Genomic DNA, 24,216 nt, shown 5'->3' with positions numbered 1-24,216 from the left:
GCTTAGACCCCAATGATGATCATCATTTAGCCCCCTCCCGCTGCCTTCACAGCCCTCAATGCTGATTCTTTTTTTCCAAGCACATTCAAATGCGTCAACATAGCACAAGACAAAGTACATACAGCTTGTTCAATTTTCCCATCATTAATCTCCCCCACCCCCCCCCCATCGCAAACAATTCCTCAAACACGGACAGAAACTGCCTCCATCACAAGCAAAACCCCTCCTTCTACCCCCTCGGGACGAACTTTATCTTATCCAGCCTAAGAAATTTATACATCCCCCAATCAAGCCATGATCTCCGGCGTCCAGTTCAGTAGTATCTATTTCCGGGCAGTTAGAGAGGTAAAGGCCACAGCCGTCGGTCCCCTTCCCCTCCTGCAGCCAAGGTGCCTCCAACACCCCAAAAACTGCGTGGTCCAAGATCAGTCACCTCCGTCAAAACCGCCTTACCCACAGCAAAAAGATCAATACGGAGTATACCTAGTGGACATCGGAGAAGAAGGAATATTCTCTCTACCCCGGGTGCCTAAACCTCCAACCTCCACGAATCCACCTCCCCACCTCCCCCAACTGGTCCATGAACACCCCCAACTCCCTCGCCATTCCAATTTAGGTCTCGGTCTATTCATCCTAGGCTCCAGTACACTATTCAAGTCCCCACTCATGATCAATTGGTGAGAATCCAAATTCGGGACAGACCCCAACAACTTCTTCATAAAGTCCACGTTGTCCCAGTTGGGCACATACACATTCACCAGCACCACCAGTGCCCCCGCTCACTATCACAAACCTGTCCCAGGGACCCGCACCTCCTTGGCCAACGCAAACACCGCCGCCTTGCAAAATAATATTGTGACCCCCCCCCCCTCAACTTTGAATTAAGCCCCGAATGAAACGTTTGCCAAACCAACCCTTCCTTAGCCTCATCTGATCCTTCACCCGTAAATGTGTTTCCTGCAGAAATATCACCTCGGCCTTCAAGCTCTTTAGGTGCGCGAACACCCAGCAGCGTTTAATTGGACCATTTAACCCACTTACATTCCATGTTACAATCCTCGCCGGGGGTACCCGCCATCATCATCCAGCTCAGACTCTGCACAAACCTCCATCCCCTCACTAAACCAGGCCCACCCAAGATGGCCACCCCCTCTGTCCTCACCCAAATGCAACCAACATACCAACTGCGTCACCCACCACCCAGTCAGGCTAACCACCGTAGTGCCCCTCTACCCCGCCCATTCTGCTTCCATTCACTAGCATTTCCTGGATACTGGTGGGCCAGACAAAGCACCCAACTATACCTTCCATCCTACCCCGTCCCATTCCACTTGCACTGCGCATCCCCTCTTCAGCCCACCCCTACATCCCTTCCCTCAATGTCCTATACCAATAACAGTAAAAAAAAACACACCACAGATGCCCCATACACAAAGTTATCAATTATCTCCAAGAACCCGCGCACACGCAAGCACAACCAATAGTAAGCTGAACAAAGGGTACCACAGGCACAGAAAGATACAACAATGTACAAAATGTGCAAAAAGGTTAAACAAAGTGCACAGGATACAAAAGGGTATGCAAAGTACAAATTTCTCCAAAAAAATACAGACGGTACACAAGTCCCTTACTCAGCCCGACCCCAACCCATGCTCCTTAACAAAGCCATTCACCTCCTCTGGCATCAAGAAATAATTTTTGCGGCCGTCAGATGTTACCCAAAGTTTGGCCGGGTGCAGCACCCCAAACCGTTGTGCCGAAAATGCGCTGTTTTAGCCCTATTAAACTCCGTCTGTCTCTTGGTCAGGTCGGCACCAATATCCAGGTAGATCCGAATTCGATTTCCTTCCCAGCTGCAGTTCCGATTTTCCCTGGCACTCCTCAAGGTCTTTTCTTCGTCCTGGAACTTGTGCATACACACAATCACCACTCGTGGCGGCTCCCCAGCCCTCAGCTTCTACCTCGACCTGTGCGCACCTCCTCCGGGGCCTTGTCGAAGCCTCCACCAACTTTGCAAACACCTTTGCGACGTAGCCTGTGGCATTCGTTCCCTCCACTCCCTCCAGAAGGCCCAAACACAAAGATTTTGCCACCGAGACTGATTCTCTTGGTAATCCAACCTCGCACGCTGCGCCTTACGGACATCACTCAGAATTGCCATCTCTGCCTCCAACTAGGCATTCTGGTCAGACACCTCCTTTTCCACATCCTGGATCATCGCTCCTTGCGCCTCCAAGTGCTCTCCATCTGATCCAGGGTCCCGTGAAGAGGTGCTACTGCCATCTCAATCACACTTGACCAGTCTCCCTGCATCTCCTTTCGTTGCTGTCGAAATTCCCCCTTAATAAAACTCATCAATTGTTCCATCAGCAGTTTAACCGTCAACAACGTCCCTTCCCCCTCCGTCATCTTCCCAACTTGTGCTCTGCCACGAGTCTTCTGCAACCTCTGGGCTAAGGCTCTCCCCGACTTTAACGGGGTTCGATACCCCGTAGACATTCCAGTCTGGGGGAGCGACAATCACTTTCCACTCTCCTCACACTTTATCTATCAAAATTCCCCATCAATCGGGTCAAAAAGGACCAAAACTGACACTTCCAGCCAGTATCTAGGCATTCAGGTGGCGCAAGGGCTATCATGCGGCCGATCAGACCATGGCCTCCACCTGAGATCCCCTATGCTGATTCTTAAAGCAAAGACAATCAAGAATGTGGGAGTAGAAATCCTTCTCAGGTGGTGCAAAATGAGCAGTTTCGAACCAGCAACCCATAAAAAGCACCCTCTGATATTTAATTCCATTGCAGTCAATTCTGAGTATTTCTGATAATGTTCTTTCCTATAATGCTAATTTTGCACTGCTGCATGAAACAAAGTTCAAACCCATGATCAGTGTACATACCTTTTATTTCAAGTTAATTCCAATGCTCTTGCAATCTACTTATTGTTTAAACTTGAGCATGAGATCCCAATTCTGCTTGCTTCACTTTACAATTGGTTCCTGGATAATCAGGTGGCCATTTTTATGATGTGGAATCAGGAATTCGTTGGTTAGCACGGCGCCGAGGTCCCAGGTTCGATCCCTGCTCTGGGCCACTGTCCATGTGGAGTTTGCACATTCTCCTCGTGTTTGCATGGGTTTTGCTCCCACAACCCTAAGATGTGCAGGGTAGGTGGATTGGCCACGCTAAATTGCCCCTTAATTGGAAAAAATGAATTGGGTACTCTAAATTTAGAAAAAAAAACAGGAGTTTGTTAAAAAAAAGATACCCGCTTCATTTCCCAGACTGCCACTTCCCCAAACCACATACATTTCTTTGTTCACTACATAAAATGAAGACTAAGTAAAATAAAAGATAAATACCCAAAAAAAAGTCATGCACAAGTATGTCTGAATATTGCATGTAGTAAAGCTGGAAATGTTTAATGAATCTGAATTCCTTGTCTGCTGCAAACTAGTTATTGGACTGTAGAAACTTGGTGTTGTCACTTGTTTATTCGAATAAATTGGGAATTTCCTGAAAATAAATTCCCCTGGACTATCACAGCTGCTACGTATATACTTATGACCTTAATGTAAGTAATTTTCCCTCCACATTTCGACCACTACCCTGATCTCATGTCATCCAATCAAAGTTCTATATCTTGTATACTGTGACATAACATCATGTTAAGCGAATATCAGACTACCAGTCAAGTGTGTGGATGGGGATTGTCAGTTGATTATTTGAAACACTTGGTGCGATTAATTTTCTAATTTTTTGACGATGTAAAAAGTTGCTTTCAATCTTTTTACACTGTCGCTATTGCTAGATTGTGTATGTTGAACAAAACCCTGCTTAGCACCAATTCAGCTTTAAATGTTCTGCTGACAATTTGGCAGAAGAGATGAATGTTCCTTTTGTGGTTCCTCAAAAAACTTATTCATTTTACAGGCTTTGATATCGACACCCCAGATGAATTTGGCAGGACTTGTCTTCATGCAGCTGCTGCTGGAGGGTGAATAATGATCTTTTTGCCTTTTTTTGAGTCAGTAACACTGAGCCATCAACAGCACTGTCGATGACCATAATTATATCCCTATATCTCATAGAGCAGCAGTTGGAAAATACTAACAGCTAACACCATTATCTATGTCTGAGATGGGCAAATTACAATGTGAATGCAAATGAAGTACTGCTGTCAAACATGATCTTGATCAGGAAAGCTTGCATGAAGGCATCTTGCTATGTAAAGCTTCACTCTTTTCTTCCAGTTAAATTACTTTTCTGCCATATTGAAAGATCACACTTGCACACAGTCTTGACTTTATTTATAGGGTAGTCAAATAACAGAATTCATTATTTTAGTTTATTAAAGATACTGTTTAGACAAATTTAGTGACTGTAACAAATTGTCTTGTGCTTTAAAATTGCTAATAATTTGAAGGCATTTGAATGAATTCTGGAGATTCCAATGGCATTCTACGAATGTCATTGTGAAGATATTTGGAGTGGTTCCCCAAGGCTTTGTGGGTTATTACATCATACATGAATGTCCAAGTTATCCTTTTTGATTCCAATTCTCTGTTCTAGTACCTGATTTTAGCCAGGACAAAAATAGGTTGTTACATTTGGCAGTAGTTCAAAAGAGAATTGGATGTGGTTCCTACTCCTCAGCAATTCTTGTCATGGGAAATACCCTGTCCTAACTTAACCATGGATAATGGCCATTTAGAGAAATTACACCAGGTCATCATTTATTTCCTTGTAAACATATAGAGTCTCCATCTCTTACAGCAGGCAGGTTTGTGCTAATACTATTTTCTTGTTATAAGCAATGGCTTGTCTAACGCAAACACAGTCTTGTTAGTGACCCAATACCAGCAGCCTCATGGCTTGCTACTGATAGACAACATTGATCAGCACAATTCCATATCTCTCCATCATTCACCTACAACATACACGGCAGTGGCAGCATATTTTAATGACCCAATGTGTACTGAATCATCCGAATAAATTAATTACTCATTCACTTAATTCCTCATTGACGATTGCATAAAAAGCTCTGGACACCAGCAGCAAATATAAGAACGATACAAGAATTTCGCTCTGAGGTAATACATTGCCTGATTTGACCATTAGCATTTAGTTGTTAATTTTTCCCAATGAAATGTTTAAATACCAATGCATGTTGTGAATGAAGTGTTACATAGAAAATAAGAGCAGGGGTAGGCTATTCAGCCCTTAGAATCTGTTCTGCAATTCAATATGATCATGGCTGATCCTCTATGTCAACGCCAAACTCCCACGCTATCCCATTTCTCTTGACAGTTTTAGAATTTAGAAATATATCTATTTCCTTCCTTAGTATATTCAGTGACTTGTCCTCCACAGCGCGTGGTCAAGAATTCCACAGGCTCACCACCCTCTAGGTGAAAAGGTTTCTCCTCATCTCAGTCCTAAATGACCTACCCTGTATCTGAGACTGTGACCCCCAGCCAAAGGAAACAACATTCAGTCTGTCCAGCCCTGTCACAATTTTATACATTTCAATTAGTTGCTCTCTCCATCTAAATTCCAGTGAATACAGACCCAGGTGGGGCGGCACAGCAGTACAGTGGTTAGCACTGCTGCCTCACGGCGCCAAGGACCCGGGTCCGATCCCGCTCCGGGTCACTGTCCATGTTGAGTTTTCGCATTCTCTCCATGTCTGCGTGGGTGTCACCTCCACAAACCAAAGATGTGCAGAGTAGGTGGATTGGCCCTGCTAAATTGCCCCTTAGTTGTGAAAAAAATAATTGGGTACTTTAAAAAAAAAAAAATAGAATACAGGCCCACTAGACACAATCCCTCTTCATAGGACAGGAATCAGCCTGGTGAATCCTCACTACACTCCCTCTATGATAAATGAAAGTATATATTTTCTTAGATAAGGAGACTAAAACTGCACACATTATTCCAGGCTTAGTCTCACCAAGGCCCAATACAGCTGCAGTAGGACATCTTTGCTTCTGTGCTCAGGTTTTTCTACAATGAAGACCAACATACCATTTGCCCAACAAACTGCTTGACCTACCTGCATGCTTGCTTTCAGTAACTGATGCCCTAGGACACCCAGGTCCCTTTCGTCAACATTTCTTAATCTATCACCATTTAAATAATATTCTGCTTCTCAATAACTTCACATTTATCCATGTTATACTACATCTGCTATGCATTTGCCCACTCACTCAACTTGTCTCAATTACCTTGAAACCTCTTAACATCCAGCTCATCACTCACATTCCCACCAAGTTTCATGTTATCAACAAACTTACTTTTGGTTCCCTCATCCAAACCATTGATGGATATTGTGAATAGCTGGAGCCCAAGCACTGATCCCTGCAGTATCCCACTAGTCACCACTTGCAACTGTGATAACCCCTGGGCTAGTGCGTGGTCAATTCCAGTTCCACTTGACTTGGAGTCGCAAAACAATTGAAATTGACAATTCATTCTTAGAAAATACCCAAAGTCTTTGGTTTTTGGCTGCCCAATAACTACTGTCACCAGATTTGTAAATTTAAACACAATTTTTATTAATAACAATAATTATGAGTAAATAGGCAGCAAATACAACTGGCGAAGTATCTAATTCCTAACAACCCCTCTTTAACTCACCGCACCCTTGTATATATCTATATATATATATATATATATATAGATATATATACACACACACACACACACACACACACACACACACACAGGAGAAAGAGGGGTGTGAAGAAAAATAAAAAGGGATAAAAGTCTCTGTTTCAGATGAAAGTCATCCTGTGCACCTTTCTTCTGTCTAAGCCTTTCAGAGTGTAATAGTATTCACTGTAAATTGACAAGGTCTCAAAAGCCTCTGGAGAAAGAGAGAGAGAGACAGCAGCTCACAGCTTCTTCTCTCAGTATCCAGGGCCTGACTTGTCCCTTCCTGGGTTCTCTGAAAACCATCCCACATGGTAGGACCCAATCACCGCCTGTCACCAGGCAGAATACAGTATTCGGCCAAGTATTCATTGGCTACCAGCTAACCAATCGATACGAATTCCTCCGATCTCTCGGATGCCAGAAAGTCTTGAGTTCGAACGCTAAACCTCCAAAGCATTTTGCAACTTTTGAGTTCTTCACTTCCTTTGCTCGACTTAAAGGTGTTACATGTCCATTGAATATCCATGGTTCTAAATGATAATGACTAAGTAAAAGAGATGGGAAATAAGATAATTAACAGGAAGGGCCCTTGCATTACTTCGAAAAAGATCTATTCATCCCTACTCTGCTTCCTGTCTGCTAACCAATTCTCAATCCATGCCAATATATTACTCCCAGGCCTGTGCTCTTTAATTTTGTACACTAACCTTTTGTGTTGAATTTTATCAAAACCTTTCTCAAAATAAAAATACAAGGGCTACCTCACAGCACCAAGAACACGGGTTCACTTACAGCCCTGGGTAACTGCCTGTGTTGAATTTGTACATTCTCCCTATGTCTGCGTGGGTCATTAGTTTCTTGGGTGCAAATGTTTTTATTATACTAATTTCTTTCAATTTCTCTCACCGTCCCTTAGCGTTTCTGGGAAGTCATTTGTGGCTTCCTCCATGAAGACACAGCAAATGTAGTTGTTTAATTGTTCTGCCATTTCCTTGCTCCAGTTTCGGACTGTAAGGGACATACGTTTGTCTTGACTAATCTTTTTCTTTTTCTTTAATTCTAGAAGCTTTTATAGTCTATTTTTATGATAGTTTCAAGTTTACTCTCGTACTCCTCTTTTTTAAAATAAATTTATCGCACCCAATTTTTTTTTTCCAATTAAGGGGCAATTTAGTGTGGCCAATCTCCAATTTAGAATGTGCACACCCCGTGCACAGTGACCCGGGGTTGGGATCAAGCCCTGGTCCTCAGTGCCGTAGGCAGCAGTACTAACCACTGTGCCACCGTGTCGCCCTAGTTCTCCCCTCTTAATTAATCTCTTTGTCCTACTTTGCTGAATTCTGAACTGCTCCCAATCCTGGAGTCATAGTAGAAAGGTCCCATCAGCCCATCATGTCTGCACTGTTCAGAAACAACCAGCTAAGTACTCTTATCCCATTTTCCAGTACTTGGCCCATAGCCTTGTATGTCTTGGCATTGTAAGTGCACATCCCCTCTAAACCTCCTGCCCCTTAACGTAAATCTATGACCCTTGGTCATTGATCTCTCCACCAAAAGAAAAAGTTTCTTCCTGTCTACTCTATTTTTGTCCCTCATTTTATGCATCTCAATTATTTCTGCCTACAGTCTCCTCTGCTCCAAGGAAAACAATCCAGTCTATCTAATCTTCAGAACCAAAACTCTCCAGCCAGGCAACATCCTGGTCAATCTCCTTTCCAGTGCTATCACATCCCTCGAGCTTGCTCCTTTTCTAACAACTTTATAGGCCTCATAGTGAAGGTGCCAGTGGGTAGCAGTGACCATAATATGATGGAATTTTCCATTTAGTTTGAAGAAGAAAGGATTGGGTCTGAGACTATGTTTTAAACTTAAATAAGGGCAATTATTAGGGCATGAAAGCTGAGCTGACTAAAGTGATTTGGCAAATTAGGTTATGGGATAGGTCAGTAGAGATGCAGTGGCAAACATTTAAGGCGATATTTCAGAATGTACAGAATAGATGCATTCCAATGAGTAAGAAATAGTTGAAGGGACAACTCGCCATCCCTGGTTAATTAGAAACATTAAAGATCATATATTTAAAGAAAAACATCTAATTGACAGGTGACAGGTCAGAAGACTGGAATGGATATAAGGAACAGCAAAGGATGACTAAAAGATTGGGGGAAAAATTAGAGAACGAGAGAAAGCTTGCCAGAAATGTAAAAATAGATAGTAAGAGCTTTTATAAATATTTAAAAGAGGAAAGAGTTAACAAAGTGAGCATTGGTCCTATAAAATGTGAGTCTGGAGAATGGAAAACAAGGAGAGGGCTAATGAATTGAACAGGTATTTTGCATCAGTCCTCACGATAGAAGATACAAGTAACATCCAGAAACATCTATAAATCAGGAAATGAAAGAGCGTCACAGGACAATTAGTCACCGGGGAAGTGGTACTGAGTAAATTGTTGGAGCTGAACATCTGTCATAGGGAAAATGTTAGAAGCTATTATTGAATAAGTTATAGCCGGGGCATTTGGATAAACTCATGGTAATCCGGAGGAGTCTACATGGTTTTGTGAAAGGGAAATAATGTTTAACCAACTTATTGGAGTTACTTGAGGACAAAACGTACTGTGGATAAAGAGAAACCGGTTCATGTGCTATACTTAAATTTCCAGAAGGCATTTGATAAAGTGCCACATTGGAAGTTATTGCGGAAAATAAAATCTCATGTTTATAGAGGTTAACATATTGGCATGGATACTAGATTGGCTAGCAAACAGAAAGCAGAGAGAAGGCATAAATGTGTCTTTTTGGCAAGATGTAACGAGTGATGTGACACAGGGATCAGTTGAGGGACTCAACTGTTTGTAATTTATATAAATAACTTGGATGAAGGGGTGGATTGGATCAGAAAGTAAGTTGTGAAGAGCAAATAAGGAGGCCGCAAAGGGGCATAGATTAAGTGAATGGGCAAAGATCGAGCAAATGGAGTATAATGTGGGAAAATATGAAGTTGTCCATTTTGGCAGGAAGAATAAAAAAAGAAGCATATTATCCAAATGGCGAGAGATTGCAGAGCTCAGGTGCTGAGGGATCTGTGTATATTAGTGTATGAAAAGGTTAGTATGTAATTAGAAAAGCTAACAGAGTATTAGCAAGGGGAATTAATTACAGAGGTATCGTGGTTATACTTTAGTTATACAGGGAGCTCATGAGATCACAGTTGAAGTACTGTGTACAGCTAGGTGAGGTGGTATTGTCACTGGATCAGTAATCCAGAGACCCAGCAGCATGCTCTGGAATCCAGGTTCAAATCCCACAACTGCAGATTATGAAATTTGAATTCAATAAAAGTCTGAAATTAAGTCTAAAGACCATGAAACCATTGTCATTTGTTGTAAAAACCCATCTGGTTCACCAATGTCCTTGGAAGGATATCTGCCATCCTACATGTGACTCCAGACCCACAATAATGTTGTTGACTCTTAAATGCCCCCTCAAGGGCAATTAGGAATGGACAATAAATGCTGGTCCAGCCAACAACTCTCATGTCCCATGAATAAATTCTTTATTAAGGAAGGATGTACAGACAAGTTTAATTGGAATGGGTGGGTTGTTTTATGAGGATTGGTTAGTCTGGCTAGGCTTGTATCTGCTGGAGTTTGGAAGAGTAAAAGGCAACTTGATTGAAACATAAGATCCTCAGGAGTCTTAACAGGGTTGATGTGGAGAGAATGTTTCCTCACGTGGGAGAATTTAGAACTGGGGTCACTGTTTAAAAATAAAGGGTCGCCCATTTAAAACGGAGATGAGGCAAAGATATTTCACTCAGAGTTGTGAGCCAGAGTTTTTACAGCACGGAAAGATAGGATTCAGCCCATCGTGTCCGTGCAGGCCATCAAACACCCATATACTCTCATCCCATTTTCCAACACTTGGTCCATAGCCTTGTATGCTATGGCATTTCAAGTGTTCATCTAAATACTTCTTAAATATTTTGATGGTACCTATCTCTACCATTCTTTCAGGTAGTGAGTTACAGATTCCCACCACCCTCTGGGTGAAAAGGTTTTTCCTCACATCTATAAACCCCTTAATCATTACCTTGAGTCTCTGCCCCCTGGCTATTGACCCCTCCACTAATTTTAATGATCTTTATTGCCACAAGTAGGCTTACATTAACACTGCAATGAAGTTACTGTGAAAAGTTTCTAGTTGCTAATTCCAGCGCTTGTTTGGGTACACAGAGGGAGAATTCAGAAAGTCCAAATTACCTAACAGCACTTCTTGTGGGAGGAAACCGGAGCACTCGGAGGAAACCCATGCAGACACGGAGAGAACATGCAGATTCCGCACAGAGAGCGACCCAAGCCGCGAATCGAACCTGGGATCCTGGCGTTGTGAAGCCATTGTGCTAACCACTATGCTTCCGTGCTGCCTACTAAGGGGAAAGGTTCCTTCCTTGCCACCCTATCTAAACCCCTCATAATTTAATACAGCTCAATCAGGTCTCCCCCCGCTCCATGAAAAACAATCCCAGCCTATCCCCAGTGTTTGGAACTCTCTTCCTGAAATGGTGATGGAATTGTTGCTCGTTCTGAGTAAGTCTGTTTAACACTCCTCCAGCAGAGGAAGTGTGCTTAACACTCGCTTGGCTCTGTTTCCCGTTTCTATGCTCTGGAGTCACCAGGTGCCGTAAGAGACACCGTCACAAGTATCAAGGTCAAGTTCAAAGCAATAAAGCTATACACCAATTAGTAAGTCCAAACAGTTAGAGTTTATTATAACAATTATAATAAATACTCATGCACACGCTAAAGACTAACTTACTTCTACCATTAAACGACTAATACTTATCTAAGAAGGAACAGGCAAGGTCAGGGAACAAGGCCTTCGTTCCGTTCTGGTCTGCAACTTCTTGTTACTACTGGTCGGCACGGGTGTAAGTATTGCCTGGGTCAAGGTAGCGATCGTCGTTTGGCACTTACTTATCGATGGCTGCTGCTCAACGGCTGGTGTAAAAGACAGGATTCTGGAGGCTGGAGTCAGAGGCCGGAGACAGGAGACCGAACCATGTGCGGGACCTTTTATAGGTCCCAGGAGGTCCGTGCCCCTTGGGGCGGGCTTCCTCACCTGCTGGGGATTTTCCCAATCGATATGGTTTGAACCCCCCTATCCTAGGGTTGTTCCTTGATGGCTGGGGCGGTTCTTAGGACTCATTGTCCTGGTTTCGCTGGCTCCATCGTGTCTGCTTCGCTTTTGAAAGTACCGATTGATACTTGAGTGTATCTATTGTGCCCGGGATTGTCCCGGTATCACCTCATTAATATGTAAACTGTTTTCCCATTTACAGCGCTGCCTGAACTCTGCAGCTGTCGGGAAACCGGTTTTTGCAAGTGTCTCAATGCTGACTGTTTCTGCAAGCTGTTTGCTCTTTACTATGTCCGTTTATCCCTGTATTCTTTGCAGTCTTCCATTTTGTGTTACTGGTGTCCATCTTAGATGGCTGCAGAATCAGAGCTTTTGAATATCCTTAAGGTTGACATGGAAAGATTCTTGGTAAGCAACGGGGTGGTAGGGTACTGGGGGTGGGCTTGACGCAGATTTGAAGTTACTATCAGATCAGCCATTATCTTACTAAATGGCGGAGCAGGCCAAGGAACTGAATGGCCAACTCCTGCTCCTTGTTTGTACATTCATATGTCTGTTACTTCCTTAAAACACCTTATTACGTCACTCTGTGATCTGCATTGTTCTCATGACAATGACTACATTTCTATAGTCTGTCTTCGTATTTGTACGGTGACATTCAAGTAAATGTCACTGAAGTCTCAATATTATTTCATAGCGTGGCGCCCAATCCTGCAAATAGTACTATAATTGCAGTCTTACATAGCCTTATCATTACCTCTTGGTTCTATATTCCATATCTGCTTGTGATAAACATTTTGTTTTAAGCCTTACCAGCATGCCGTTCTGATATTAATGACCTGTGTGCATGTGCTCTAAAATCCCCCTCCATATTATTGAAGATACTTTCATTTAGATTAGAGCATAATTATTGCAATTTTTTAAAATTCAAAATGCTTCATACTCTCATTTAATAACACTGGTTCTATCTGCCAACTTTGAGATAATCCCCATATCAAATAAATATCCTTTCTTTAGACCTACTAAATAATTAATTGTATTCTTTTTTTGCTATTATTTGCAAATCTGAACCGACAATGCACCCCATCAGGGGAAAAAAGGGCATTTCAAAATACAATGATAATAAAAGTTTTTGAAAAATACTGATTCAATATGAAAGTGTTAATGTAATAATTAGCAATGGCAGGTCAGGCAACAGTTACATCTGTTGGAAGCAGTTGAGGTTGTAGAGTTTATTATTAGACTGCATAAAATACTATGCATGGGCAGGATTTTCCACTCAATCTGCACAAGTTCCGGCTCATGTGATTGCTGAATTTCAATATAGTTTGGTAGTTTAACTTTGATTTACATTTTTTTTTAGAAATCTGGAATGTCTAAACCTGTTGCTCAACAGTGGAGCTGATTTCAACAAAAAGGATAAATTTGGACGGTAAGAAATGAAGCTGATTTTTAGAAGAATCCATTATGCAGTTGAATAAAATTTGGAAAAATTCCTTTATGAATTCTAAGATTATATTAAAGGTGATGCTCACTCCAAGCATACTTATGAGGGCGTACCTGCCTTCTGCTTTTGTTCCTATCTCTCCTTAATTTTGGCACAAATTTACTCATACCAGATTGTTTACTGTTCCTTTTTCCTTTCCAATCCACTAAGCTAGTTGCTAAGCATGGGACATGGAGGCATTAGTTCTCAGTGCTGTTTTGCTTTGTCTTTGCTTATAAACCTAATGGCATATACCTTTGTTTCTATTGATCTTGGTCCTCTCAAGTCAGATCTAGTCATGTTCATGAAGAATAGTTTGTTTAGAGGCTAGTGTCATGACCGCATAAAAGACATTTCCTTGAAGTGGACTGTGAGCTAAGAATTTGTGTGTATATAGTCCCCTTTAATTTGAGTGGGGAAGGCAATGGAGTACTGGTATTGTCACTGGACTGGTAATTCTGAGGCCCACGGTAATGTTCTGGGGATCCGGGTTTGAATCCCACCGCGGCAGATATTGAAATTTGAATTCAATAAATTATTTAATTCATAGACTAATGGTGATGATGAAACAACTGTCGGTTGTTGTAAAAATCCAACTGGTTCATTCGTGTCCTTTATTGAAGGAAATTGCTGTCCTTACCCGGCGCCTATATGCGACTCCAGATCCACAGCAATATGGTTGATTCTTAAATGGCCTAGCAAGCCACTCAGTTCAGGGCAATTAAGGATGGGCAATAAATGCAGACACATCTCATGAATGAACAAAATATTTTATTAAATAACCCAGCAGAAAAGCTTTAGTTTCAGGGAAGATAAAGGTTAGTTTATTACAAAACTACTGCTAGTAGTTACTTTTGAAAATGTGATAAAGTTCTTAACTAAAATACAGATGCGAAGATTGAAATGTAGATAAGAAAAAAGAGACACTAACGATGAGACTTCAAACTAATCTCTGTGAGATAGTGTTGGTCGAACATCTTTCCAAAGTGAAAGAGTTGAAACTTGAGGTTTGGTTTAGCAACTGCGATGATTTCAGTAGATGAAGTGTTGGAGTTTGTCTTTGCAGGTGGACTCTACAAGCAGGTCAGTTCCTGGGAGTGGGTGAAGGCTCCTATTTTTACTTCACCAGTACTGCAGGTGGTGGACCTTGGTACCTTTATTTAACGACAGCAGCCTGATAATTGTTTCTGGAAATTTTCCTTGATTCTTGTCACAAAGCAGTTTCTGTTTTAAGGTCCCTCCCTTATGATGTTCAATGGTGTTCTCCAGGGCTGGCAGCCTTCTGCCTTATATTATGAAGCCCAAAGGTGGCTGCTCCCGAATTGACAAATCATGCTTCCAAATTAAGTATTGGCCATTCAAACAACCTTTCTTCAAACTGGGCCTTTTCATTCAGGTCCTTATCAGTTATTGTCTTGTTGCTGAAAGAAGACCAGCAAGTGGAAGGATCTCATTTGCACTTGTAGAACACTAGTTGTGATCCCTCTTGAGATAAACAGTTTGATAAGGTTGTGACACCAACCCAGAAAGATGCCAAGTTATCTGTCCATTCATTGAGGGGTACGATAGCACAGTGGTTAGCACAGTTGCTTCACAGCGCCAGGGACCAGTTTCGATTCCCGGCTTGGGTCACTGCCTGTGCGGAGTCTGCACGTTCTCCCCATATCTGCGGGGTTTCCTTCGGGTGTTCCAGTTTCCTCCCACAAGTCCTGAAAGACGTGCTTGTTAGGGTAATTGGACATTCTGATTTCTCCCTCTGTGTACCCGAACAGGTGCCGGCGTGTAGCGACTAGGGGAGTTTCACAGTAACTTTATTGCAGTGTTAATGTTAGCCTACTTGTGACAATAATAAAGATTATATTATATAAAAATACAGTTGGCACTTGACCAACTCCCACGGATACAAACACCTTTGTCCAACGTGAATTTAACCTTAGGTTTTGCCCTTCCAGGCACAGAAACATTAAATTAAACACCTAAAACTATACATTATTTCTCTTGTTTACCAATACAAATATAAATCCCCTAAAACTACATTTGTTTTCCTCACAAGCATTGTTAGGCTACAATCCCTTTCCTAATTATAACTTAATAATTCACATGCATCTGATTACCAGGATGCTTAAGAACACAACCTCTTGGAAGCAAATCAGGACTCAATTTGCCCTCTTTGGTAGTTGAGAAAGATCCCATGGCAGCATTCAAAGAGACAGGATTTTTCCTTTTGTACTCGTCAGCCAACATCATTAAAAAATTATCACTTGGTCATTTATTTCATTGTGGCTTGGGTCTAATTTTAAAGTGTCTTGAAATTACATCATCTTAAAGGCACTAAACAAATATAAGTTATTGCCCTTTTTGAGACCTTGTGCAAATTGGCTGCTGCGTTTTCTACGTTGCAACAGTGAAGCTTTGGAACAGCCTGAGGCCGTGAAAGGTGTTTTATAAGTGCAAGTTTTTGTCTAAAGCAAAGTTCCATCTACATAGCAGTAGGTCATATTTCCATCTCTGGATGGAAGGAATATTCTGCAGCTGTTTCATGAAAAATATTAATAAAATGAAACCCATCCATATACAATATTTAGGCCGTTGTGTATGTGTTACTTAAAATTGCACATACAGAACTATAGAATCCCCACAGTGCAGAAGGAAGCCATTCAGTCCATCGAGTCTGCATTAGCCCTGTGAAAGAGCACTGTACTTAGGCCCACTCCCCACCCTATTCGCGTAACTCCACCTAATTTGCACATCTTTGGACTGGGAGGAAACAGGAGAACCTGGACGAAACTCTCATACACGAGGAGAAAGTACAAACTTCTCACACAGCGTCATCCAAGGCCGGAATTGAACCCAGGCCCCTGGTGATGTGAGACAGCAGTGCTAGCCACTGTGCTGCCGTGCATGTCAAATTTATTGTCCAGATTTATATTTACAAAGAGGAAGAAAACCACTGTTTTCAATCACGTTGTTATCTCTTGCTTTAGAAACAGGATGATTCCCAGTTACCAGTCCAAATTGTTTTTGTTTAATTTATTACGAATCCCACTTCTGTTTTTCTGAATACTTTTGTCATAAATGTGTACGCTGTACAAATGAGGAAAGGCTTTAGATTATAAGCCTTCCTCTTTCTTATGAATGCAATTCTCTATCAACTCACTTTTCTAATTGTGTTTCTAATTGTGTTTCTAATTGTGTTGTCTGTTCGATCTTGCTATTTCTTCTTTTCAAATAAAGTGAGGTTACTTTATTTACCCGGATCGTGTTTTCCGGGTCCTTAAGGGGGAGGGGGAGCAGCCCCAAGTCGTAGTCCACATTGGCACTAACGACATAGGTAGGAAAGGGGACAAGGATGTCAGGCAGGCCTTTAGGGAGCTAGGATGGAAGCTCAGAGCGAGAACAAACAGAGTTGTTATCTCTGGGTTGTTGCCCGTGCCACGTGATAGTGAGATGAGGAATAGGGAGAGAGAGCAATTAAACACGTGGCTACAGGGATGGTGCAGGCGGGAGGGATTCAGATTTCTGGATAACTGGGGCTCTTTCTGGGGAAGGTGGGACCTCTATAGACAGGATGGTCTACATCTGAACCTGAGGGGCACCAATATCCTGGGGGGGAGATTTGTTAGTACTCTTTGGGGGGGTTTAAACTAATTCAGCAGGGGCATGGGAACCTGGATTGTAGTTTTGGGGTGCGAGAGATTGAGAGTAGAGAGGTCAGGAGCACAGTTTTGACTTCGCAGGAGGGCGGCAGTGTTCAGGTCTGTGGTTTGAAGTGTGTCTATTTCAATGCCAGGAGTATACGAAATAAGGTAGGGGAACTGGCAGCATGGGTTGGTACCTGGGACTTCGATGTTGTGGCCATTTCAGAGACATGGATCGAGCAGGGACAGGAATGGTTGTTGCAGGTTCCGGGGTTTAGGTGCTTTAGTAAGGTCAGAGAAGGGGGCAAAAGAGGGGGAGGTGTGGCGCTGCTAGTCAAGGACAGTATTACGGTGGTAGAAAGGATGCAAGATGGGGACTCTTCTTCCGAGGTAGTATGGGCTGAGGTTAGAAACAGGAAAGGAGAGGTCACCCTGTTGGGAGTTTTCTATAGGCCACCTAATAGTTCTAGAGATGTAGAGGAAAGGATGGCGAAGATGATTCTGGAAAAGAGCGAAAGTAACAGGGTAGTTGTTATGGGAGACTTTAACTTTCCTAATATTGACTGGAAAAGATATAGTTCGAGTACATTGGATGGGTCGTTCTTTGTACAATGTGTGCAGGAGGGTTTTCTGACACAATATGTTGACAGGCCAACAAGAGGTGAGGCCACTTTGGATTTGGTTTTGGGTAATGAACCAGGCCAGGTGTTAGATCTGGAGGTAGGTGAACACTTTGGAGACAGTGACCACAATTCGGTGACCTTTACGTTAGTGATGGAAAGGGATAAGTATACCCCGCAGAGCAAGAGTTATAGCTGGGGGAAGGGCAATTATGATGCCATTAGACATGACTTAGGATGTGTTGGTTGGAGAAGTAGGCTGCAAGGGTTGGGCACACTGGATATGTGGAGCTTGTTCAAGGAACAGCTATTGCATGTTCTTGATAAGTACGTACCAGTCAGGCAGGGAGGAAGGGGTCGAGCGAGGGAACCGTGGTTTACCAAAGAAGTGGAATCTCTTGTTAAGAGGAAGAAGGAGGCCTATGTGAAGATGAGGCGTGAAGTTTCAGTTGGGGCGCTTGATAGTTACAAGGAAGCGAGGAAGGATCTAAAGAGAGAGCTGAGACGAGCAAGGAGGGGACATGAGAAGTCTTTGGCAGGTAGGATCAAGGAAAACCCAAAAGCTTTCTATAGGTATGTCAGGAATAAAAGAATGACTAGGGTAAGAGTAGGACCAGTCAAGGACAGTGGTGGGAAGTTGTGTGTGGAGGCTGAGGAGATAAGCGAGATACTAAATGAATACTTTTCGTCAGTATTCACTCAAGAAAAAGATAATATTGTGGAGGAGAATGCTGAGACCCAGGCTATTAGAATAGATGGCATTGAGGTGCGTAGGGAAGAAGTGTTGGCAATTCTGGACAAGGTGAAAATAGATAAGTCCCCGGGGCCGGATGGGATTTATCCTAGGATTCTCTGGGAAGCCAGGGAAGAGATTGCTGAGCCTTTGGCTTTGATTTTTATGTCATCATTGGCTACAGGAATAGTGCCAGAGGACTGGAGGATAGCAAATGTGGTCCCTTTGTTCAAGAAGGGGAGTAGAGATAACCCCGGTAACTATAGGCCGGTGAGCCTAACGTCTGTGGTGGGTAAAGTCTTGGAGAGGATTATAAAAGATACGATTTATAATCATCTAGATAGGAATAATATGATTAGGGATAGTCAGCATGGTTTTGTGAAGGGTAGGTCATGCCTCACAAACCTTATCGAGTTCTTTGAGAAGGTGACTGAACAGGTAGACGAGGGTAGAGCAGTTGATGTGGTGTATATGGATTTCAGTAAAGCGTTTGATAAGGTTCCCCACGGTCGGCTATTGCAGAAAATACGGAGGCTGGGGATTGAGGGTGATTTAGAGATGTGGATCAGAAATTGGCTAGTTGAAAGAAGACAGAGAGTGGTAGTTGATGGGAAATGTTCAGAATGGAGTTCAGTTACGAGTGGCGTACCACAAGGATCTGTTCTGGGGCCGTTGCTGTTTGTCATTTTTATAAATGACCTAGAGGAGGGCGCAGAAGGATGGGTGAGTAAATTTGCAGACGACACTAAAGTCGGTGGAGTTGTAGACAGTGCGGAAGGATGTTGCAGGTTACAGAGGGACATAGATAAGCTGCAGAGCTGGGCTGAGAGGTGGCAAATGGAGTTTAATGTGGAGAAGTGTGAGGTGATTCACTTTGGAAAGAATAACAGGAATGCGGAATATTTGGCTAATGGTAAAATTCTTGGTAGTGTGGATGAGCAGAGGGATCTCGGTGTCCATGTACATAGATCCCTGAAAGTTGCCACCCAGGTTGATAGGGTTGTGAAGAAGGCCTATGGTGTGTTGGCCTTTATTGGTAGAGGGATTGAGTTCCGGAGCCATGAGGTCATGATGCAGCTGTACCAAACTCTGGTACGGCCGCATTTGGAGTATTGCGTACAGTTCTGGTCGCCTCATTATAGGAAGGACGTGGAAGCTTTGGAACGGGTGCAGAGGAGATTTACCAGGATGTTGCCTGGTATGGAGGGAAAATCTTATGAGGAAAGGCTGATGGACTTGAGGTTGTTTTCGTTAGAGAGAAGAAGGTTAAGAGGTGACTTAATAGAGGCATACAAAATGATCAGAGGGTTAGATAGGGTGGACAGCGAGAGCCTTCTCCCGCGGATGGAGGTGGCTAGCACGAGGGGACATAGCCTTAAATTGAGGGGTAATAGATATAGGACAGAGGTCAGAGGTGGGTTTTTTACGCAAAGAGTGGTGAGGCCGTGGAATGCCCTACCTGCAACAGTAGTGAACTCGCCAACATTGAGGGCATTTAAAAATTTATTGGATAAGCATATGGATGATAAGGGCATAGTGTAGGTTAGATGGCCTTTAGTTTTTTTTTCCATGTCGGTGCAACATCGAGGGCCGAAGGGCCTGTACTGCGCTGTATCGTTCTATGTTCTATGTTCTATGTTCTACTTCAAGCATGAATCCTAATTACCTTTTTTTAAAAAAGAGTAGTCATCTACTTCACCAATTTGAGGTTTTGTCTTGTGATTTGATTAAGGTATGAGAATTGCATGGCTAATTTTCTATATTACGTCAGTAATGTGTCATGCATGACACCTGCTCCTATTCTGCAACTCTTTCTGCTCTTCCATCTGATTGCAATGGGCCACCTTTGCTCTGCAGTTCACTTACAGCTCTTTCCTGACATGGAATCTTACTGAAACACTTTCATCCAGCTGAATTCCTAAGCTCTGACCTCCTACTTCCCTTGTGTCAGACCATCAGTACACTAGCCCCGTTTTCAAACCTGAACAACATAGAACAGTACAGCACAGAACAGGCCCTTCGGCCCTTGATGTTGTGCCGAGCAATGATCACCCTACTCAAACCCACGTATCCACCCTATACCCGTACCCCAACAACCCCCCCCTTAACCTTACTTTTTAGGACACTACGGGCAATTTAGCATGGCCAATCCACCTAACCCGCACATCTTTGGACTGTGGGAGGAAACCGGAGCACCCGGAGGAAATCCACACACACACGGGGAGGACGCGCAGACTCCGCACAGACAGTGACCCAGCCGGGAATCGAACCTGGAACCCTGGAGCTGTGAAGCATTTATGCTAACCACCATGCTACCGTGCTGCCCCTCCTTGAGGCTCAGGGACTTGGAACAAGAAAATGGTATAGATTAGAAAGATGGGTGGAGTGGGAGCCTGGACTATCAACCAAACAGCAAAATAATGGAAGACCATACAACTCTTGAGACATGTACTTTGCTAGTTATTTTCCTTTTCCTGGTGTGGGATATGCATATTTTTTGAAAATAGAATGTAACCAATATGCTAGTCCTTGATCATAATGCACCTGTCACTGTCCTGTCAACAAAGAATTGTAAATATAATATTATGTTTCTCCTCATTCTTATTCATATGGGTAAAAACCATTGGAAGAAAAGAATATCCAGAGATATTCGATGTCCCATATTTCGATGTTTTTGGACTATTTATTTGAAATTTGTTGTTTTATTTTTTACAATTGATATATTTTATCATGTTCTCTATGGTTGTGTGACCAGATGATCGGAGAAAACAAAATTTCATTTCATTCACTCAATACAATATACTCTCCCAAGAAAATGAGGATCAGGGGAGAAGATAGGATTTTCTTCAGGTCCAAGGAAGTTAGATGTATGAAAAATATTCTAAGTTGGCTTTGAGGATCCATGACACAATTCAAAATAAAACTTGGGTGCCATTGTTTATCTAGTGAGGTGACTGCAATGATGGGATGGTTTGTTAGCATGGTTAGCTGAGGTAGGATTTAAGGACTGGCTTAATCCCTTAAATGAGGATAAGGGACTATTTGTTCATTATTAGTTCATGGAACAGGCTTAGAAGGGAAGGCTGGATGGACTAAGCATGATAATGTTACTATTAGTAAATACCTAGCATGACACTGAGTTATGGATAACAGTAGGCTGCAGAGATAGCTAGAGTTAGCTGCTCTATCTCAAATCTCTATTGGAAGATGTCTATAAGTAATTAAGTGAGGCTAGTGTCCAGGCAGTCACACATAAAATGGCTACTTGTGCAAGGTGTTTTATGATTGCCAGTCCTTGTGGAACTATATCCCAAAAAATCACTCTCTTCATGAAAAGAGAAAATAAGAAAAATATGGCAGGGCAAGATGTTTTCATGAAAAGGGAAAATAAAAATATGGCAGGGCAAGATGGTTGAAGTTCAAGATGTGGCTGAAACAATATGTAGACGGGTATTTACTCAACTCTTTTCTGTCTATTCTTGTAAGGACCTCACTGCATTATGCTGCTGCCAACTGCAACTACCAGTGCCTGTTTGCTCTTGTGGGATCTGGGGCCAGTGTAAATGACCTTGATGAAAGAGGTTGCACACCGCTTCACTATGCAGCGGCATCAGACACAGACGGAAAGTAAGTAATGCAGGCTGATTGAAAACCGGCAATGACAAAGCTCATTGATGATCTTTATTTGTGTATTGTCTCTTTCTCAAGGCTACAGCTATTCACCGTTTCCCTTTTAAATAAAATAAAGAAACTAATGACAGGTTTTATAGATTTAGAGTATTTTTGAATGCTAGTTAGGAATTGGTCGAATGTACTTGCAAAGTTATAAATTGAAGGTGTAACATAACTATTGATTGGAGGTCCTGGTTTGTAAATTACCGAGCAAGATTGATAGTCTCTTGTTAGTAGATCATTTATTTGGTCAATACTCTATCTGGTCTTGAATCAGATCCTTTGAAAGGGCAAATTAAGCTTTAACTGTGTACCTTTGTCAAGTCCTTTTCTCAAAGGGCTTTGAATTTCACCTCTCCTCATCAAGTTTAGTTATTTGGTCAGTTGGTTTGTGCAGCATTGTTGCCCAAAAGAACATAGGAATTAGGGGCAGAAGTCGGCAATTAAGCCCTTTGAGCCTGCTGTGCCATTCAGTCAGATCATGGCTGATTTATTCCTGGTCTCAAAGCCACCACCTTCCCTGTTACCCATATCCTTTTAACCCTTTTTTAAAATCAGAAATATTTCTATCTCCCTCCCTCTGATTCGGTCTCCACCGCACTTTGGGGCAGCGAGTTCCACAATTTCACCACCCTCTGCTAGATGTAGTGCCTCCTCATCTCAGTTTTAAATCTGCCACCTCAAACTATGTCATTGACCTCTTGTTCTAAATTGCCCACAAGGGGGAACATTTGGTCTACATTTACTTTATCGATCCCTTTTCGTATTTTCTGTACCTCCTATCAGATCCCCTTTCATCCTTCTAAATTGCAGTGAGCATAAACCCAAACTGTTTGTCTCCTCAAATGTTAAACCTTTTCGTCCTTGGAATTGATCTGGTGAACCTCCTCTAAACTGCCTCCAATGCCACCGCATCCTTCCTCAAATAAGGAGACCAAAACTGGACACACTGCTCCAGGTGTGGTCTCACCAACACCCTATACAGTTGCAACAACACTTCTCTACTTTTGCACTCCAGTCTTTTTGCAATAAACGCTAATATTCCATTTGCCTTTCTTATTATATTTTGCACCGACATACAGACTTTTTGTGATTCATCAACAAAGACACCCAGATCCCTCTGCCCAGATGCATTTTGAATCTGCTTTCCATTTAGTTAATAATTTGCATGACTTGTTTTGGCCAAAATAGTTAACTTCGCATTTAGGAGCTGGTTTAGCACAGTGGGCTAAACAGCTGGCTTGTACGCAGGACAAGGCCAGCAGCGCGGGTTCAATTCCCGTCCCAGCCTCCCCGAACAGGCGCGGAATGTGGCGACTAGGGGCTTTTCACAATAACTTAATTGAAGCCTACTTGTGACAAGCGATTATTATTATGCACATTAAACTCCATCTGCCAAATTTTGGCCCAATCTACTAGCCTATCTATATCTGTCTGTAAAACCTGTATCTCTCCTTCACTGCCTGCTTTCCCACCTATTCTAGTATCATCCGCAAATGTTGCTATGTTACATTCTGTCACTGCTTGCAGATCATTTATATAGATTGTGAACAGTTGAGGTACGAGGACTGAACCCTGAGGTGCCCCATTAGTTACCGTTCGCCAGCCAGAGAAGGATCCATTTACCCGACCCTCTGCTTTCTGGTCGTCAGCCAATCCTCAGTTCAATCTAGTATTCCACCCAAACTCCCTGCGATCTCACCTTCTGGATCAATCTTTTATGTAATACTTTGTCGAACGCCTTCTGGAAGTCTAGATATACCACAGCCACAGGTTCCACCTTGCTGGTTACGTCCGTTAAGAATTAAAGCAAGTCAAGCATCACTTTCCCTTCATAAAACCGTGCTAACAACGGTGGATTGAGCTTTGTCTTTCCAAATGTTTAATCGTCGTCTCCTCAGTGATTGATTCCAACAACTTCCCCACCACTGAAGTCAAGTTAACCGGTCTATAGTTTCCTTTATTTTTGCCTTTCTCCCATTTTGAATAGGAGAGTTACATTAGCGTGTTTCCAATCCACTGGGACCTTTCCAGAATCAGGGAATTTTGAAATATAACCAATGCATCCACTATCTCTGCCGCCACCTCCTTTAATACCCTTGAGTGCAAGCCATCGTGTCCTGGAGACTTATCTGCCTTCAATCCCATTAATTTACTCAATACCTTTTCCCTTGTAATGGTTCTTGCACTAAGTTCCTCTGCCTTAACTGCAGTTCTTGGAAACATTTTATTATCCTCTACCGTGAGGACAAAAGGCAGAATATTGGTTCAGT

At 42.5% G+C, this 24,216-nt stretch overlaps 1 protein-coding gene across 2 annotated transcripts in view; it reads left to right on the top strand.

The window, feature by feature from the left end:
- Positions 1-24,216, top strand: part of ankrd28b (ankyrin repeat domain 28b) — a 136,232-nt gene that overhangs the window by 44,891 nt on the left and 67,125 nt on the right. For both annotated transcript variants that reach the window (XR_005460732.1, XM_038797809.1), the window contains 3 exons: positions 3,933-3,996; positions 13,158-13,226; positions 21,758-21,898. Coding sequence is in view for 1 of the 2 variants with exons in the window: in XM_038797809.1 (XP_038653737.1) it covers positions 3,933-3,996; positions 13,158-13,226; positions 21,758-21,898 (274 nt within the window). In the remaining variant the exon portion in view is untranslated. The remainder of the gene's footprint in view (positions 1-3,932; positions 3,997-13,157; positions 13,227-21,757; positions 21,899-24,216) is intronic.

Source organism: Scyliorhinus canicula, chromosome 5, assembly GCF_902713615.1.
Source record: "Scyliorhinus canicula chromosome 5, sScyCan1.1, whole genome shotgun sequence".
Classification (NCBI taxonomy): Eukaryota; Metazoa; Chordata; class Chondrichthyes; order Carcharhiniformes; family Scyliorhinidae; genus Scyliorhinus; species Scyliorhinus canicula.
The sequence above is the reverse complement of the archived record's forward strand: the minus strand, read 5'-3'. Positions and strand labels throughout refer to the sequence as shown.